Source organism: Gavia stellata, chromosome 1, assembly GCF_030936135.1.
Source record: "Gavia stellata isolate bGavSte3 chromosome 1, bGavSte3.hap2, whole genome shotgun sequence".
NCBI classification, from domain to species: Eukaryota; Metazoa; Chordata; class Aves; order Gaviiformes; family Gaviidae; genus Gavia; species Gavia stellata.
Window position 1 is genome coordinate 16,041,665 of NC_082594.1, and position 20,602 is coordinate 16,062,266.

The following is a 20,602-nucleotide window of genomic DNA, read 5'->3' on the forward strand; positions in this document are numbered from 1 at the left end:
TAGGATATGACACAATAAAGATTGCTTACGCATATTTCTCTACAGAGCAGTTTTCTAATGGACAAGACTATTCTCAGTCTAGTCCTATTTCTGCTCTACCTCTGGCCCCTCATCTCTGCCTCATTCTGGCTTCATAGCCAGTCCCAGGCTTCACAGTCTTCTGAGCACTCTTATTCTGTTCGCTCTTATTTCTAGCATTTCTTAAGTATGAGTGTTTAACCTAGCTGTCATGATAATGTTTTGTGTGATTGTTTGTTCCTTTATTTTTAAAAAAAAAGGAAATAAAAAAAAATTGTAATATTCTCCTTTCTGTTTTGACTTCCTGCCCCAAATCTCTACCTGCTAGTTTGTTTGTTTCTATCTGTTCCCCTGTTCCTTCGTATAATGTTCTTAATGTATTTCTTTTTTGCTCTGTATTTGAATCAGGTGGCTTTTCTCTTCTTGCTTGCTTGGTGAAAACCTAGGATAGATATGCCCTTCACTTGCACTTTTAATTTTTACTTTCACATGGAACACTCATAACAGGAGATGTTTGTCTCACAGTACCAGGCTGAAGAATGCTTAATAGGTCTGCATAGATGATTTGAGCAGTAGTAGAAATAATGCAAGTCTGGAGTTTGAACACTGAGAATGGAGAGATCTTGGAAAATTTTACAACACCTCTCCCCCCTGCCAATCTAGCAACACTGTATTGAGGATGCAGAGTTAGCAGTTATTTCTAAGGACTTTGGTTTATCAAAGTCCAGGTGGATTCTCATGAAATACTCTCATAATAATTTAATCTCTGTGTTTGAAGTCATGAGTGTGTGAAGCCTTCCAGTAAGTCATGACATCTTTTGCATATTGGAAAGTAGCTATTTTTATGTATCAGAAAAGATGAAAGATTTCAAAAGCAAGGCATAGATAGGAGATTTTTGGTAGGAAAGATTTTCACTGTGAGTGATGGGACTGGAGTTTAGAAAATACTGACAGTGTAAGTGTTACAGAATCACAGAATCACTAAGGTTGGAAAAGACCTGTAAGATCATGAAGTCCAACCATCAACCCAACACAACCATGCTCACTAAACCATGTCCCAAGTGCCACATCTACACATTTTTGAACACCTCCAGCCTGTTCCAATGCTTCACCACTCTCTCAGTAAAGAAATTTTTCCTAATATCCAGTCTAAACCTCCCCTGATGCAACTTGAGGCCATTTCCTCTTGTCCTGTCACTTGTCACTTGGGAGAAGAGACCAACACCCACCTCTCTGCAACCCCCTTTCAGGTAATTGTAGAGAGCGATAAGGTCTCCCCTCAGCCTCCTCTTCTCCAGGCTGAACAACCCCAGTTCCCTCAGCCGCTCCTCATAAGACTTGTGCTCCAGACCCCTCACCAGCTTCGTCGCCCTTCTCTGGACACGCTCCAGCACCTCAATGTCCTTCTTGTAGTGAGGGGCCCAAAACTGAACACAGGATTTGAGGTGCGGCCTCACCAGCACCGAGTACAGGGGCACGATGACTTCCCTGCTCCTGCTGGCCACACTATTTCTGATACAGGCCAGGATGCTGTTGGCCTTCTTGGCCACCTGGGCACACTGCTGGCTCATATTCATCCGGCTGTCAATCAACACCCCCAGGTCCTTTTCTGCGGGGCAGCTTTCCAGCCACTCGTCCCCAAGCCTGTAGCGTTGCATGGGGTTGTTGTGACTGAGGTGCAGGACCCGGCACTTGGCCTTGTTGAACCTCATGCAATTGGCCTGGGCCCATCGATCCAGCCTGTCCAGATCCCTCTGCAGAGCCTTCCTACCCTTGAGCACATCAACACTCCCTCCCAACTTGCAAACTTGCTGAGGGAGCACTCAATCCCCTCATCCAGAGAGGGTATTACCATGCAGCTTCAGAGTAATGGTCCATCCAGCTTACAGTGTCGTGTTCTGATAGTGGAGAGAACAAATAAGCTCCTCACCCCATCAGCAATCCACTGCTAATTCTGTCTTTTATCCATGCAAATTTTTAAAGACTACTGTAGCGCTGAGGTTTTACTAGTGTCTTCATACATGGTATAGCTGATACAAGTTAAAAAGTTTAAAAGACATGTAGATGTGTCAGTTAGGTTTAAGCACGTTAGAATTCGGAAGGGTGTTTTTGTTTGTCTGTCTGTGGTTAATATTTATGTTTGTGTGTACACAGACTTCATCTACGCTAGTAAGCAAAGTGGTGCCAAGAAATTATCCTGAGCACTGGAACTGGCCCACCTGTACTGTTAATTTGTCAAAATAGTTGCTATCATAGGCTTGGCCTGGGCCAGTTAGCATTCTTCCAAACAATTCCCATTCAAGTTTTTGATACTAAATCATCCAGGGACCATTCTAATAGTTTGGATTTGGATTTGCTTGCAGGCCTTGTCTGAGAGGATGAAAGAGTTGAATGGTGTGGATTTCAGCCATTCCATGGTGGTTGTTCACAGTGTCATATGATGTTCATGGGTGTATTTTATTTATCAATACAAACAGAACTTTAGCGCTTTGCACAGTTTGACTCTGATTCCTAGTTGGGGCCTGTTTGCTTTCCAGTACTACCCCTGTAACAAAACCAGTAATAAATACGTGCAAAAATAAAAGCTAATGTCCTTTATTTGCTTTAATTGTATCCTCAGGGATACTTTGTACTGTATGTTTTTGTAACTGAAAGAATTAATAGAACGGAACTATTTAAACCAGCAAAAAACAACTTTATCTATTGGTATCCATAGAGATACAGATTATGCCAAGGACAATCAGGCTGTCATTTTGAAGTATACATAAGGCACGTATGTGGGAAACCATGCCATTGAAAGTTCAAACAACGTTGTTTAGAAGTCAAGCATAGAATTTATTTCTGTAGGAGTGCAGATGCATTGTGTTTATCAGCTGGTTGAGATGCCTATGCTTTGCAGACTTAACCTATGCATCATTGTTTTTTCTTCTGTTCTTCCCTTTCACCTGTGCTTAGTAATGTTTCAACTTCTTGAAAGGAAGAGGTACCATCTTCCTTATGCTTACTTAAAATTCTAATGAAAGAAAATGTGTGTATATTTTCTATTGTCTGGTAAAATACATCTTCCAGGTTACAGCCAGACTTTGAAAACTGGAGACCTTGATCTAGGTTTCTGAGTGCTCCTGATTTTCCAGAGTACCAATTTCCAGTTTTTCACATTGACTTCATTACACAGCAATCTGTTGTTTCCAGCACAGCTTTGGTAAAACACATCTATGAATGCTTCTGTGTATGTTCACAGGAATTCCAGTTTTAACAAGCCAGTATTCTTTTCAAAAATATTGTCTTGAATGTTTGCATGGTTTATTCTATGGCTCCAGTAAATCCTTATCCATGGTTTATTGCTCCAGTGCTCAGAGACTGGTTGAAATTCAAATCATGCAACAGACCTAGGAAAAAAGTGGGGTTTTTTTAGTCAAAATTCTGTTTCAAAAATTTGCTATAAGAAGATTTCAAGCTTTTCCTATGCACAATTTAAAAAATAATGGATTCTGTTTAGTATGTTTGCTTTATTACAAGTACTTGTTTTTTCTTCTTCCCTTTCATTTAGATGTACTTAGATACAGGGTTTGGGTTAGTGTTTCTCTAAGTTGCAGAGATATGTAGCAATTTTGAATTAGGGTATGTGTCATTAAGTCACTGCTATGGAATTAGAGGGGTTTTAGTAACGAAATTTTGTTACTTACAAAAAAAGCAGAATGATGACTTTTGATGAACATATAAATACATTTTTACTGCTTTTATTTCAGGCTGATCAGCTAATGTTTGCTCTACATTTTGTACGAGGAATGCACCCTGAACTTTTTCAAGAGAATGTAAGTGCTAGAGGAGGAAATCCCCAAGTGATTTACTTAAACATAATATGAAGAGTAAATGAGTAATAACATGTTCTTCTCTTTGGATGTTAGATAACGCTTTTGCCCCACGCAGAGGTTCATAGTGAATTTACATGTTTCCAGTAAAATGGTACTTCTAGTGGTGATTGAATTGGTAACTAAAATTCAAACACCTGTTAAAATTAATCTGAGCAGGTTATCCTAGACTGTCTTCGTAGGAAACAGGAAAAAACCAGGCCTGTCCAAGAAGCAATTAGTTTAATCATAAATTAATTCTGTAAAATAGGTCAGATGGATTACTGCTAAAATTGTTTACTTCTTTCCATTGCCCTTACAAGCAGGCTGAGATGTAGATGCCAAAGTTATAGTTGTCTATAGTTGTCTATAGTGTAGTGAAACTAATCCTATTTAGTTTGCCTGCAGTAGAACAATAGGTACAATTGACTCAATACAATTGCTTAAACATGGCTGATTAGCGCTAGTCAAGACACATTTAATTACCTAAAATAGCTACATGGAACAGAGAGACAAAGCTATGACTTTCTGTGCTAGAAGCTGGAGATCAGAAGGAGTATGAAATGGTAGTAGATGTCAATTTGCTAGAGGAGAGTCCATTACAGGTTAAAAGGTAAAAGTCAGGTAATACATTTGAAGGAGGTGATGGAACTTGATTATATGAAGGATGTGGGTTTAAGGTACAAGGTTTAAGAAAGGTGGGTTGAAACTTTCTGATGTTATGAATGCAATGTAGTTTTATTGCAGACATATGGATTGACCAAGGGAAATCCCACAGTCTTTCAGCAATGAAGATGCCTGATAAAAATAACTCAAATTAATCTTGTTGGTAGAGGCATAGCCTGGCTACTCTTCATTAGTAGAATTTCCCTAATACGTTTTTATTATTTCATTTCAGCTTCTGAAAATATCTTGCTTTATCTTTCTAGTCCTTGGGTTTATAAAGTCATGAAGGCAGCAACTTGCAAATAGTTTTCTAACTAAATTAAAGCCTGGCCACTTAGGCTTCTTAAGTATTTGTAAGTACTGCTTTATGCGTTGGTTGCTATTGTTTAGCATGCATTTCCTTCAGCTATTAGAGCTCTTAACCAGCTTGATCTAGGTTACATATAATAAACTTTCCTCCAGTATCTGAGTACTCAAGAATTAAAACAGGCAAATAATGTTAATAATTCTCTTATTCCTCTGAAAGGTAGCATTTATTTTAATTAAATTGTTAAGAAAAGAGTACTTGTGCAAAATATTTATTGAGGAAAATGAAGGTGAAGTGGTTATTCTTTTAAAGTTATTTCTTTTAAAGCTTTTGATGTGATGAGGGTAGAAGTCACTTATTATGCTGCTAGAGAATTTAGTATTCTAAGTTCCTATTCCAAAAGAGTTCAACCTTCTGCGCTTACGAATTTTTTGCATAGTGATGAGAAATTTTATAGTACAACTTCAACATTATATTATAGAATGCCTTGGCTCTGAGTAGAGACATTCTCCTTCTGAATCAATATGTATAGAATTTTCAGAGGTAGTTTTTTTACAAGTCTACGTATTATACTGCTGCTCTTCTTTTATAAAAATATTACATGATTTCTGGTTTTAAAACTAGGGAGCCTTGATATATTTTTCTGTGCATGAGCATTTTCTTTGTAATCGGGAGACAATCATCAGTTTGTAATTGAAAGAGAGTGTTGTTTCAAGACTCAACTAGATTGATGGATGCAAAAAGCTATGCTGTGGTCTGTATAGGAGTAGTATTAGTTGATTGACTTTTTCATTTGGAATGTTACTATTGTCTTTAACAATTAAAAAAAATAAAATTTTTCTTTATCATAGAATTATAGATACTGATTATGTAAAATTTCAATATTCTGAAGGTTTTTTTAGTATATTTCTTACCACCTCCAAATATAGGATTATGTAATTTCTAGTATGTTTTTAAATTCTTATCTAATCTGTTTTAAAATTATTAAATGCTGTCTTCCTGGATACAAATACCAAGTCTAAAAGATTTAATTGTACATAAATTCAACTTACATTTCCCATTTCTTAATGCAACCAAAGTATTCCTAATACCAATCTATTATACAAAGTATTTATCTTGTTCTAATAACTGCATCTTTTGGATACTATAACAAGAAACAATATTGAAACATGGATTCTGTAGTTACCTGTTCTCTGTGGGCTGCTGATGTCCTATGAGGCAATATGTGTGTCTTTGCCAGCCAGGTATGTTACTTCTTGCTAGTCTATAGTTAGGTGATCTGGATGGGAGCTGTGGGTGCTGAGAAAGGATAGGGCTTGTAAAGCACTGCAATCACTTAGGTTGGATACTGCTAAAGGAATTACATACTGGTAGTATTACTTGGAGTTTTAAAAATGTCTTATAACTCTTTCAGAATCTAGGCTTTGTATATCTTCCTGTTTTGCGTACATGCTACTACACAATAATCTTTATTCTTAAAGATGTCTTGTGACTTAGATCTGAGTTATTTATTTATTCCTCCTAGGAATGGGAAACTTTCACAGGTGTGATCATTGGAGATACCATAAGAAAATCAGTAAGCTACATTTATTTGTGTATTTTGAAATAAGGAACATTTACTGAAATCCTGAAAAGTTAAGGTTGTATTCTTACTATATTGTTTGATTAATTGTATTCATACATGAAAGGAACAGATAACTTCTCACATAGAAATATAAATATTATAAAACTTTTTGAACATGGCAACTCATTTTCTAATTTGCATGACTTTTGCTTTTGTTGTTGTGGTTTTTTTTTTTTTTTTTTCCTTTTCTGTTACCAGGATTGCAATTTGGTTTTTTAATGGTATATTTGAGAAGGTTTTAAGCCCACTTCTGTAACTAAAATCAGGGTTTCTGAATCCCTCTATCTCCCGGTATCATATAAGAGTGGTACTTTTTGTATGGATTGATGGGATCATCCACACACTTTGCTAATTTGACATGCTTTCTTCCTCAGCTTCAGAGTTTTGCATCTGGAGGTGTATTTAAATATTTTCCTAGATGACAGAGCTAGCTTAAGAAGCTTCTGTTCCGTGTCTGACCAATCGTACTGTAGCTTTCTATGTGTCCCTCACTTCTATTGAATGTGTATACTTTCAAAATAACCTTCAAATAGAAAAGGGTAGAGAAAAAAGTTAAGCTTTCCATAGTCATATCTATTATAGCCCTTCTTTGAAACAAATATTTTAACAAAAGTTTTGAAAGGTGTTTTTTAGGAAACATGAGCCCAATCAGGAATGATGAGCTCAGTCTTTGCCTGTTCTGTTGCTAATCTATTTCATTCAGGGTTAGGCTAGCTCATTTCCATCAGGCTTAGCTGCAGTTTTCATCATTCCCAATTACTCTTAACCTTTAGCCTTGTTTAAATGTCAGGGTATTTCATACATCCAGTGGTAGAAGACAATGACCAGTGTGAGTACCTTGTTTTTAGAATATCCATGACACCAGCTGTGTTCACGTGCATGCTGGCAGAAGTGGCAAGTCACTTAAAACACAATGTATTACTCAGATTTTCTTACTTAGGCATCTGGTTGCTAAGAAGATCCTTAAATTCTCAGTTTCTCTAGCCCTTAGATGACTCTACAAGTTTTGCATTTCAGTGTGAACATAGAAGTCTCTCTTCATGTCTATGGAGCCTTTATAATTCAATTAGATGTCAGTGAACTTGGTGAATGTCAAGTATTTTCTTGCAGTAGGTCATTTTCAAGCTATGTGAGATATGATTGTATAATGGAATGTAACACTAGTCCTAGCTCTACCCCATCTAACACACAACCCATAGATTTTGGAGAGATGGTGGACATACATGATTCAACCCCAATTCTAACTGGAATAGATATTGCAGACCCATCTCAAGTTTATTCTTAAAATTGCTGCCGAGTTTCCTACTTTTGTTCTTTCTCAGGCTTCATAACTCGTGGCTGAGTTACCCTTTCACAAGAAAGCTTTCCTTTGTTCTGCTGAACATATAAGATTAGTCTTGAAGTTGCTTAGTGGTTGAGAGGTACATTTCCATACAGAGAATGTCAGACTGGTTAATGGGATTTTTTGTAAAAAATGATATGGTGAATACAGAGATTCCACTGGATCTTAAGCTATGTTATTCACCCTTAGAATTTCTTCCATCCCCAACATCTAACGAGCAGAAACATAGAGCTGTGGCGAAACTTTACCAGTGCAGAGATGTCCAGAAGTGATGTTTTGCCTAGTGAATTATGCCAGAATTACCCTTTGTGTGAAGAACCATCCTCTTCATGGCTGTGACTATGTGCAATGGAGTTATTTTTTGAAGTCAGTTGCTCAGAGTGCATCTGCAGATAGCCAATCATTTGGATCACTTTTTTTTAATGGAAAAGAAAACTACTTAAGAGTTGAGTGTGTCATACAGATACTCTAAATGATAAAATATTTACAGGCCTAAGTAGTTAAGCAAACATTAATGTGAATAGTATATCTCAAATTACTGGTAGATTTGTTTTGTTATGCCATTTATGAACTTACCAAAAGACCACAGAAAGATTTCTGTTATGAATGCTATTTTTATTAAAAACATGGGTTTCACAATCTTATTACTGCATATAGTGTTTCATAAAAATTTGTGTAACTTATGTAACGTGTAACTTATGTAACATGTAACTTGCTTCAATAAGGATTCACAAAGAAATGTTCGTGACCAGATTCCCTCTTGGATAGAACAGGACCGAGCCTGGGCAGTAGCATCTTTGAAGGTATACATCATGTGGGGGGTTAAATTTAGCTTAAAAAGCCTTTGGTTTTAGTAAATAGTAATTAGGACTTGAATACTCAAATTTTTATTTGTCAGATGGAAATATTTTGTTATTTTAGATTATTTGTTATATCTTCTAGAAACCATGGCTGAGTATATGCCCATTTGAAAAAAAATACCCTATTTTTTAAAATTTAATCTCATTTTTCTGAACCTTTTAATGTACATCTCTACCCCATTTAACAATGAATTTCAATGCATGTGAATGAACCTGTCATCTTACTTAGATTAGAAAATATTGTAAGCCTACCCAAGGTACTACAATGTCTATAGACAGAAAAATATACAGAGGAAAAATTGCAGAGAGTATTTAAGTTGCAGGTTTCTCTTTCGTAATGACTTGCACAAACAATTTCATATTGTATTAAAAACCATGAACTGTTAAATGGAAAACTAGTTTTCTACTTACCAGATTTCCATTCCTTTAAAGGTATTTCGGATTTTGTTATTGCTCAGATCAAGTAATTTCAAACTAAAACAAACAACACTTTCTTGCTTTGATTCATCCCACAACAATCAATGTTGAAGTCCTCTGATCCTGAAGGGAACTAAATGAAAATACTAGTCCTTGAAATTCTGTCTTAGGCTCTTCTCCTCCTGCATGTAGCTCAGCAGCAAGAAGGAAAAGCTTTACTGGTCTTTTGCAAGGCCTTTTGCTGCTAAATCCAGAGTTCATTACTTTTCATTTCTCTTCACCAGGGATCAGGAACAATTGCAGTAATGGTGTGGCAAGCATGATTGTTATGGGTTTAAACAAACAAACAAACAAACAGAAAATGAGTAACTGGGTGGATCAGTAGCATGTATTGATAGAAGAAGAACCTGGTCATGATTAAAGGAAAGGACTGCAATTGGGTAGAGCCCAAAGTTTAAAACAAACAACCTGGAAGTTTGAAAACAAAAATATCGAGCAAAACCAGACTTAGCATTTCCAGGAAATAGGTAAACAAATGGTTGATTTTAAAACGCGCCCTTTTGTTCTTTAACACGGAGGATAAAATTGAATTATGTGATATGCACAAGTATTCACAGGTTGAGGGTCATAGTGGTATTTGTAAAGTAATTAAAATATACAATGTCCAAATGGCTATTCTTTTTTATTGTTAAATATGCATGATTTGTTTTGCAGATTTCTCTCCCAGGTCTCTATCAGGCACTTTGCTTTGAAGATGAAGGTCTGTGGCACACTTTTTCTCAGAGCTCTGTGTGTGAACAAGACTTTCCATCTACTATTGTAAAAAGAATTTCCTTATTTCAGCAGGTAATCTTTCCATATTACGTTATTTAAAAATAATTATGAGTTCAGTATTGAAAGTAAGTTTTACATATCAGAAGTTTAGGCTTCAGGCCTGGTTGAATTATAATCAGTGACAGTATCTACATTGTCTCACAGCTTAACTAGTTTATTTAGTCTAAGGATTTTTTTTTCTATAATACACATTAAGTTCTCTCTTATCTGAGTTTTTTTTGTGTTGGCGTATTGGCTGCAACTGAGCATACCCTGTAAAGTAACATGCTCCTTATTAATATTCACAGAATTTATTTTTTGAATAGTTATTAAAATTCTTTCATGGTTGCTTTGTTACTGCAGAATTTGTCAGCTTGTTGAGCATCGTTAATTTAGTTCATCATTAAATGTGCAAACTCACACATCTGACTGAAAATGACTAAACGCAGTAGCAGCCACTGCTTTTTAGAATAGTAGTCATGAAATACAACTCTTCCTGAAAGCTTGGTGATTAAAGAACACACCAAGAATGTTGGAGAGGCAGGTTCCTTCCTCCACCCAGGGATCTTTCTCCTCTGGAAGAGAAAAATGTCATCCCTCTTGTGTTTATGGAAGAAAGGGTGTCATTACTTACTTTCAAATGATGCTGTGATTTTTCATTTGAAGTCACTTCCTATAAAATGAAAGCCCATCCAAAGAAGGGATGAGGTATAAGACAATGTAGTTTCATGCTGGTTGGCTCTTAGGGGCTCTGTATTTGGAGTTTTTCTGGAGGAGGAGAATTTCTAAAATAGCATGCACGGAATTTAGGAACAAACCATTTTGCAAAGGAATATGTCTGAGTCATGTTTGATTTGATGAAATGCAGAAGAGCAATTCTTATGTATGCAATGTGTTGTCATAAAAATTCTACACTTAAAGGAAAATAAATATGGAATGATCAGCATGTTATGTATCTAGTTCCTTGCATAGAAAGTATTAAGAATGTTTCTGTTGATGAAATATACTGAAACTACCTAGTTAGATTTCTATGCCACTCATAAGTTAGTTTCTTTCAAACTGTATGTTAAACATAAAAATAGTGCAGTAACACTTAGTGTAATTTCAAGCTTAAAAAGTAGTACTTAAAAATTTAATGAAATTAATAATGAAATTAAATTTTTCCTCCAAAACTAACAACAGATATTCCAGACTTGGAAACTGGAATGTGTTGGTAGGTTCAGAATTGTGGTTTACATGTCTGCAAGTAAGGGGGTAGGAGAAGGGGTGGTGATTTTAACAAATCATTTCTACTGAAGTTGCATTAGTTGCCTGCAGTCAACTGCACTGAAAATTTGCAGGAAGTTAACTGAAAAAGAGGTAGCTGGTAGGGAAACTGTTATTTTAATTTGTATCTGAATTGATTAGCTGTTCATGTTCTGTAGTCTTTTGAAGAACAGTAAAAGCATCTGCATAACTAGGAGGTATGAAAGTTAGAATGTCTCAGAAAAAAAGATGTAAAACTCTGAAGGTGTGCTTAAACAAAGGAAATTCCTTCAAAACTAATTATTTTACTGTATTACTGCACTGAAATCAGAAACATTAGTATTTCAGTTAGGAAGTTACTGCCTAAATACATGTATAGAATTTAGATTACCCATATAAAACTAAGTTTGCTTTCTGTCATTCCAGCTACCCACATAGCTACCTTTTTTCCTAAAACATTGTAGAAAAAGTTCCAGCTTACAAATAGACATTAGATGTAGGTCTATCTTCTGATTCTATTAATAGGCCAAGCTACTTAAAAAAGAACAATTACATTAGAGTATCTTGGAAAGGAATGATCAGGTAGCTCTATATATTCAGAGAATATAACTTTTTCTAAAAAGAAGTTTAAAGAATTCAGCCTTCTTAGAGAAGTCTTGCTTTTTAATTTGTCACAATATACTTTTATAAACTAATCTCACCTGAATATATTTTATTTTAAGGTACTTGTGGTCCAGGCTGTCAGACCAGACAGGCTACAGAGTGCCATGGCTCTTTTTTCATGTAAAACCCTAGGTAAGTTAATTTTTCACCAGGATGCTTCCACACAACAATGAAATAATTTTTTTTGTCCTGTGTTTCTCTTTTGTTTTATAGTTCTTATGGAATCCCTAAGTTTTAGGTTTTGAAAATATGCTGTAAATGGATTTGCTGATTTTGTTCTTGTAAAGTGCTGTTAAAAAGTGCTTTTAAAATGGTTTGATTTATGCTGCATAGTGATTTAAAATACAATAGAAGATCTGTCAGATTCTTTTAATGAATTCTTGAACACTGGAGTAGTTAAGAAAGGGGGATAGCTGGTTTCTTTTAAGTTTTACACTGCAGCATTTTCCTTAAGACACAAATTTTCCAAAAAGATTATTTCATTTAATGTCGTTTACCATTTAAAAACATTAGGTTTGAGATTTTGTAAATTGAATCTCAAAAGATTGTTTCATATTTTCAGTCATTTTTGTCAGTCTCTTGGACTGTAATACAATATTTACTGTCTGTTTAGAAACACACATGATTTAGAGTGGTTCAATACTATGGTTGTTTATTTGTTCTAGCCTGTCTGTTTCCTCTCTGAGGTCTATTGTATCCAAAGTTTGGGACTTACATTCCAGATAACCTTAATATTGCAATGCAGCACACCAAAGCCTTCCTTCCGTTTTTAATGGTTAAGGACAATACGCATATGGAAGATGAATTACGAGTGTCTCACTGGGGTGGACACTGTCGTTTTAAAAGTTACCACGTGCATTATGTATGGACGAGGCAGTTTGTTGGTTTTAATGTGGTACAGTGTCAGGGCAGAAGTGGGATTAACAGAAGGGAAAGGAACTAGATTGTAAAGACCTTAAATGTAAGTGGCAAAGGCTGTTCTTAATGTGGTACAAAATGAACCTGGAAAATTGACTCATAGGCTGCCAAGGTAATATGGCTGGACTTACATTTCCAGTACTTGTGAAGATCTGCAGTTTGCATGATCTTGAGATCGGCAATTTTGCATGATAATGCAATAGATGAGTTACATATCAAAAACAATGACTGTGGTAATTTTAAGTTCTTGAAATATGTGTAATTTCTTGTTACTATAAGATTCGGTATGAGTTTAGGTCTTTGATTCTTACATTTTACATTCTAACATTCTTACAGCATTTGTGTGAGAGTTTATCTTACTCCCTCTTTATGCTCTGTCTGTGGGCATTATTTGTTGGTCAAAATTCATTCCATGTCTGCCACCAAGGCCAGTATTTTCAGGAGTAAGGTTAGCCTGCTCTGTCAAACATTATTAGTAGATAGAGAGGGTGCTTTCACCATGGTGAGTATACAGGTCCCATGCTGACAGTGTCCCTGCCTTTTGGAATCAAATGGCAAGGGCGAGCTGCAGATGTGCATCTCAAAGCCCAGCAGAGACCTGAATTCAGAGCAAGTTTATTCACCCACTTACTGTCTTCCAAATCTTAATGTATTACATAAATTGGTTAGGTCTATCTTGGTACCAGTTCCTTGGAGGTGTTCCACAAGGGAATGGTTTTTGTTGAAAGAAACTACAGCCTCACTGAGGAAGGCAGAATACCATTGACTCCATTTGTAGGCAAGGCTTCATCCACAGGTTTTTCATGCATATCAGTGAGATTTTATTTTGAGATCATGTCATAAATCATGACTAGCACTTTCCAACTAATAAAAGGGGTGACGCTTGTATGAATATTTTCTTTGTATTTTTTTCTATCATGTCTTTTTCAGGGTCCTTGCCCTGAAACTTCTTAAACGAACTGTTTCATTTAGTTCAAAAGGGAACCGTTAAGTTTCCAATCTCCCTGTGAGAAAAATGAGTTCTAAAAGAGCTGTAACAGCCTACAAAAAAGCCTTCCACTTCTGTTTTATCCAGATATGGGTTTTTTCCTTTTTTCATCTTTTACATATATTTTTAAATTTGTGGATGTAGGGGGATTAAAATAATTTCTTTTGAAGATAAAATTCATAAGAATTTTCTATAAATAAATTTTGTGGGCACCCAAAGTATGCTTATTTCTTTATTTTACATGCTATACTGAAATGCAGCATGCTAGCAAAAATCATATGGACAGTATACTCCCAAATCATTCCATATCACTCATTGAGTTGGGTTTTTCTCATATCTGCTTTAACTTAGTTTTTTGAGTCTGGCTACATCAGAAATAGTATTTAAAGAGTCTTGATTTTTAATTACCTACATTTTCATGGTCACATTGCATATAGGCCAAAATAAAATTACTTGCCAAAATAAAAAAAAACCCTCTCCTGCTTTCTGTATTGGAATTGTGAATAGTAATAATACATTTACTAATACTTTTGTACATTGTTTCTGTGTGTACAGATCACTAACAGAAGAAATTTTAACAAGCACTTTGAGTTCAAGTTGCAGCTGCTATAAATTGGTTTAATTGCATTGACTGTAGTACAGAAATTTTGTGAAAAGTTGTTCATTGATGTTCTGGAAGCTTCATCAGTTTATACAAAATGTGAAGTTTGCATCCTGTGCCAAACTTTGTATTCGTAAGTCAGGACTTTCTTTTTTCCCCTCTGATTTTTTTTTCCCCCCACTTCAGACATTTTCTGAAAAGTTATTTGCTCTCACATATGCTTTTTCTTCTCATGTCAGGGTGTCAGTTTGGATGGTAAGATTTAAGAAATTCTGTCAGAATGGAACATGGAGGCAGAAAAGTATGTCAGGAATTCCCAGTCTGAGTGCATAGTTATTATCTGGAATATGGGTGCTTATTGATTTACCCTGAAAACATTGGAGTCCTTTTTCTCAGTTTTCTAAGCATAATCCTGGCTGTAGCTTTAATTCTACTGGCCAGGAATAGACAGGGCTGTATTGTAGTTTTTCTATATTTCACTTCTGTTGAGCTTTCTTAAAAAAACAAACACACCTTCAGCATAGCTATGCTTTTTCTAAATATTGTGTCCAAATTTCTAAAAAACCAAACTGTTTTATGGAAGAAAACTTACACTGTATTAATTTTCTAAATGATGTATCTCAGGAGTGCTAAAACATATTTGTCTAGGCAGTTACTCATTTACAATTGCACGTCTTTTAAATTAGCATCATTACCATAAATATGTTGTTATAATAACTTAAGTTGCAGCTGTAAACACATTTGTCTATTGCCCAATCATAGCTTTTTATTCTATTCCTCAGTTAATGAAAGGCCAAGCAATAGTCCCCAGTTAACATAGAGCTGTGCGGGATATCAAAACTCCTAATCAGTTAAGCTTCTCGGGAATCTGCGTGCCTTCTGCTTGCACTGCTAAAAATAATAATACAGCCAACAGTGTCTGGTTTATCTTGATTGTAGTATATTCCATGCACCTGTTAGTAACAGCAAAGCAGTCTTAGGAATAGGAACTTAATATGGTTGAAGAAGTGAAGAAGAGAGGTCTGTCTAGCGTATTAGTGTCTTTGTCAATAACAAATAATAAATGTCAAAATAATAAAATCAAGTGTAAGAACATCACAAGCCTATAGTGACACCTTTTGCAGTGACCAGTGTTTTATGTCTCCAGCATTTCTCAGCTGGAAGTAGTAACACAGTACTTAAAAGACCCAATGGATTTTCCTTCTATGACTTCGTATGTCTGTTCTGCATTTCCATGTAATAACGAATACCTGCAGCATTGCGTGACACCAATTCCACAATGTCAATTAGTGGTCAGAAAGATCTCCATTTGGTTTTTGTGTCCTTGCTTCCTGTTGACTTCAACAGACATTTTTAGTCCTGTGTCTTTCATAGGATTTGAAACAGTAGTGAAGATTTTCAAAATTATTTTCTTCACTGAAATAAAAGTTAATAAAACTTAAAATTTACCTTTCCAAGACCTTATTTTTAATCAAATTTTGATCTAAAATTTGGTGTTAAGATGAAATATATCTTTATTGCTTATGTAGATAGTGATTAAGTTCTAATAATGCTTCGTGTAATAGCCCAAATATCAGAATGCATCACAAGTACCTCTTCCTTGTGGTCCTCATCCACAAAAAGAAACATTTTATTTTGGATTTTCTAAATGGCTTTTCTACTTATAGGCATAATACTATCTTCCATTTTCAGCATTGTAAGCACTCTTTCATAAAAACTAACATAAACATTCCTACCCTAGAGAATGCTATCATGTTCTACTTCCTGCTATTTTTCTTTTATTCCTTAGAGTGACTCAGGTAGCTTGAATTATGATTGTAGTTGAAAAAAACCAAACTAGTCTCTAGATATATATCAAGTTTCTTTTCTTTTCTTAGCTAATTTGTTTGTTTTCTTTCTTTCTCCCATCCCTGCCAATAGCTTAACTGTTTCCATTTATTATGTTAGTGAAGGGAATGTTAAATCTGGAGTAGCTTGTATTTGTGAAAAATGTTACTATAAGCTCAGTTTGGAGGAATGACTTGAAAGCTAGTATGCTCGGCAGCTTTCATTCAAAGTGTAAGCTTTTTTCAGGCCTTCTGAAAATGCATCCAAATTTGACCAATACAGGATTCATTGAGAAACAACTTGCAGATGTTTGTCAGACTTTTTTGAGATTCTGACAGTTAAGCGTCCCTGAAGAGTATTACTTGCTGAACATGCTTCAGTCCAGCACTGAACAGCCCTACTTTAATTTCAGTGTTATTTTATGGATCTTCTAGGGTTTAGGGCTTATTGGCAGTGAGCAGCAGAAGTCGTCAAGGGAGCTGCTCATATCAATTGCCTTATGGCCTCGGTTTATATATGTATCTCTGCTTATATTACCTCTACATGCCTAATGAATGTAAAATGAAAATATTTTCCAATATTAGTCTTGTTTAATTCAATTTTTAAAGCATTTAGTGATTTTATCTGTTTCGCTGCATCTTTTAGAGTCTCTGTACAGATACATGCAGAGAACCCAGACCTCATACTAACCTTTGCCAACCTAACCTGTTATATTCAAATTATATTGCATTCTATGTGGAGCTAATAACTCAAGTCTGAAAGCAGTCTGTGCCCTCAAGGAAATATATATTCCATCTTTTAGTAGGTGTGTCATAGATGTCACTGATTTGGGCTCTTCTCTCTTCCTTTATGTTGTGATATCCCATTGCACCTAACACTTCACTATTTAAGGACCAGTCTAAAGATGCATTGAAAACATGTGGTTAACACCGTTTAAGTTTATGATACACTTATACACATAGCTTTGGGCTTGTGTATAAATGCCTTGCCTATACTAGGTCAACATTCTAAACATTTAAGTTGTATATTAAAGCAAACAATAGACTGAAGTAATTGTAGTACCAAGAACTGTGTAAAGTCAAAGTCTAATAATTAAGGCTCTCAGGACAATACAGGAGAGAGGTTCTGCATGTGGACATACACACTGCTATTAGTTTTAGCAAATAGCATAGCTTCTCATATTCTTACATTCCAGCTCTTCTCTTTTTGTATGTTTTCTTGAAGACTAGGCTCTAAGTAAAGACTGCCATTTATATTTGTCAAGCTGGAAGTCCAGGCACCTGTTTGGTTCTTGTGTCTTTTTCTTATCAATATAGGGTGCCTTCTACCTGCATATTGTAAGGATTTTTTTTCTCATTGTAGAACCAGTTTTATGGTATGCATTGAACAGAACTTTGAAAGTCAGATGCCCGCTAAAGTGGTTAATGCAGCACTCCATCCTGTGTAGTCATTTTATTTGCATAATAATTCTAATTATAGGAATAAAAGAATTATCTCCATCACCTCTGAATTTGAAACGTCTGTATAAAGAAACTCTGGAAATTGAGCCCATCTTGATAATTATTTCTCCTGGTGCTGATCCTTCTCAAGAGTTGCAAGAACTTGCCAGTGTTGAAAGAAATACTGAGTGCTACCATCAGGTCAGTCTTAGATAAGCATAATGATTAAAAACCACAATGTGTAAAATTTTACAGTAGTAATATCTATTTTACCTTTGCTTTTAAGGAAGTTAGTATGTAAAAGCATAGTTTGGTGTCTATGTGTTTGTTATTCCTACCTATCTCACCACTAACTTCTGATTCCATTGGCAAAATGGGGTGGAGAAGAGAGACACAATTAGTGATCCTCACAGAAGCAGAATCCACATGAGACGCATTCCTTCAGCTTGGAGAAGGGAAAATGAGAAGGTAGATGGAAGAGAACAAAAGAGACAGAGAATTGTTATACAGGCTGAAACATTCTCTTTTTTAGAGTGGAATAATTGAAATATGAACAAAACCCACTGAAAACAACTTTTTTTAAGAAGAAATTTACTGTAGCTGTTAAATTCATAGAATAACATAGGTTGGAAGGGATTTCTGGAGATCATCTACTTCAACCGCCTGCTCAGAGAGGGGAGGTCCCCCCTCCAGGGATGGAGATCCTGCAATATCCCTGGACAACTTGTTCCAGTATTTGACCACTCTCACAGGAGAATGTTTTTCCTAATATTGAATCAGTATTTCCCATGTTCCATGTTGTGTGCATCGACTCATGTCCTATCACCATGTGCCTCTGAAAGAGTTTGGCTGTATCTTCTCTGCATTCTTCAATCAGGTAGTTGTAGATAGCAAGAAGGTCTCCCGATTGTTTGGCTAAACAAACCCTGCTCAGTGTGCCCTGACCATGTTGGTTGTCTGCTCTGGAGTCACTTCAGTTTGACCATGTCTGTCTTGTACTGGGGAGCCCAAAACAGGACACAGTAGCCCAGATGCGGTCTCACAAGTTCCAAAGAGAGGGGAAGGATCACTTCCCTGGACTTGCTGACTACTTTTACTAACACAGCCCATTATGGGATTGGCCTTTGGTGCAAGAGCCCATTGTTGACTCATATTCAACTTGTTGTCCACTAGGGTCTCCTTTCTCCAAAGCTGCTCCTCGGCAGACCCCAGCCTGTACTGTTGCATGGGGTAGTTCCATCCCAGGTGTAGGATTTGCATTTGCCTTGTTGAACTTCATGAACTGCCAACCTGTTTCTCCAGCCTGTTCAGTTCCATATGAGTAGCAACCCTGCCTTCCAGCATATTGGTTTCTCGCCCTACTCCCCACCCCCACCTCAGCTTGCTGAGAGTGCAGCCAGTCACATAACTTGGGTCACTGATGAAGACATTAAACAGCATTTGTCCTAGGACTGATCTCTGAGGGATGCCACTAGTTACTGGCTGCCAGCTGGACTCTGCACCATTGATCATCCTGTGAGCCCAGCAGTCCATCCATTTTTCTGCCTATCTTATGTTTCACTTCTCCAGCCCGTATTTCTCCAGTCTGGTGATAAGGAAGATATGGGAGACTCTTTCAAAAGCCTTACTAAAGTCAAGATATACAACATTTACTGGCACCCCCTTGTCCACAGTGGCAGTCACCTCATCATAGAAAGCAATGAAGTCAATCAGGCATGAGTCGCCATTGGTAAATCTATATTGGCTGCTCCTTATCACCTCTGTGTTCTTCATGTGTTTAGAAATAGGTTCTAAGAGGACTTGCTCCATAACCTTCCCAGGCACTAAGTGGAGGCTGACCAGCCTGTAATTACCAAGATCTTTCTCCTCCTTTCCTTTCTTGAAGATAAATCGGACGTTCTCCTTTTTCATCAGCAAACACCCCAGATCAACATAACATTTTGAAGATGAGAGCAAGGAGTGACATTAGCTGGCCCCCCAGTGCTCTTGGATGCATCCCATCTCATCCTGTGGACTTTTTTATTTCTAAGTGTGTTGACTGATTCCTAAATCTCTCTGTCTCTACTGTGGGTATTGCTTCACTCCTGCTTGTAGGTTTGGGAGACCTGGGGGGCCTGAGAACAAGCCTCAGCAGTGAAACCTCAGACTAAAAGGGCATTGAGTATCTCAACCTTTTCCATGTGCCTTGTCACTGTATGCCCTGCCCCCACTGAGCAATGGGCTTACAACTCTCCTTGGCTTTCCTTGGCTGACAGGAACCTTACAGACCTCAAGAAATGTGAAGACCTGCCCCTGGGAAGGAAGAAACCCTTGCAATGATACAGGCAATGGATTGATTGACTGGGGAGGACCTCTGCTAAAAAGGACTGGAGGGTATTTGTAGATGACAAGCTGGACATAAGCCAGCACTGTGCCCTGCCAGCAGAGAAGTCTTTGTGATGACCTAATAACAGCCTTTCAATACCTACAAGGTCACTGAGAAAATGGACCCCGACCATGCAATCAGGCATGTTGGAAAGAAAAGCAATGGGCATAAATGGTGATGAGATGGGTTACGAATGGATGTAAGGAAGAACTTTTTCACCGCGAGAACAGTCAGACATTTCCTGGTGCAGTCTCCATCCTTGGAGGTTCCCAAGAGTCCACTGTACAAAGCCCTTAGCTCCTGGTCTGATCGTTCATAGCTGGCCCTACTTCGGGTAGGAGGTTGGACTAGACACCTTCCAGGATCCATTCAAACTTAAATTCTTCTATGATCCAAGTGGTTTCCTAATACTCCTAATACTGAGTACCAATACGCTTTATACCTTTCTGTAAAACATTATTTTCTTCTGTCTTTTGAAATATTCAGGGGAGGGGAGTTGTTATTTACCTGATCACTGGTTAGCATAGAAATGGAAAATGTCAAGTTTAATGTTGCTTTTAAATAGTCCTTGCAATTGTTCCTTTCCTGGAATATGCACTGATGTAATATATTTTTCCCATCAAATTGTGAAGATTTAGATCCTACTGCCAGCTTATCT

The 20,602-nt window shown here is 36.7% G+C and overlaps 1 protein-coding gene across 1 annotated transcript in view; it reads left to right on the plus strand.

The window, feature by feature from the left end:
* The window catches only part of DYNC2H1 (dynein cytoplasmic 2 heavy chain 1), a 188,316-nt gene that overhangs the window by 89,159 nt on the left and 78,555 nt on the right, over positions 1-20,602 (plus strand). The window contains exons 71-76 of the mRNA XM_059824850.1: positions 3,768-3,833; positions 6,368-6,418; positions 8,534-8,611; positions 9,800-9,931; positions 11,866-11,938; positions 17,620-17,780. Of these exons, the coding sequence (XP_059680833.1) occupies positions 3,768-3,833; positions 6,368-6,418; positions 8,534-8,611; positions 9,800-9,931; positions 11,866-11,938; positions 17,620-17,780 (561 nt within the window). The remainder of the gene's footprint in view (positions 1-3,767; positions 3,834-6,367; positions 6,419-8,533; positions 8,612-9,799; positions 9,932-11,865; positions 11,939-17,619; positions 17,781-20,602) is intronic.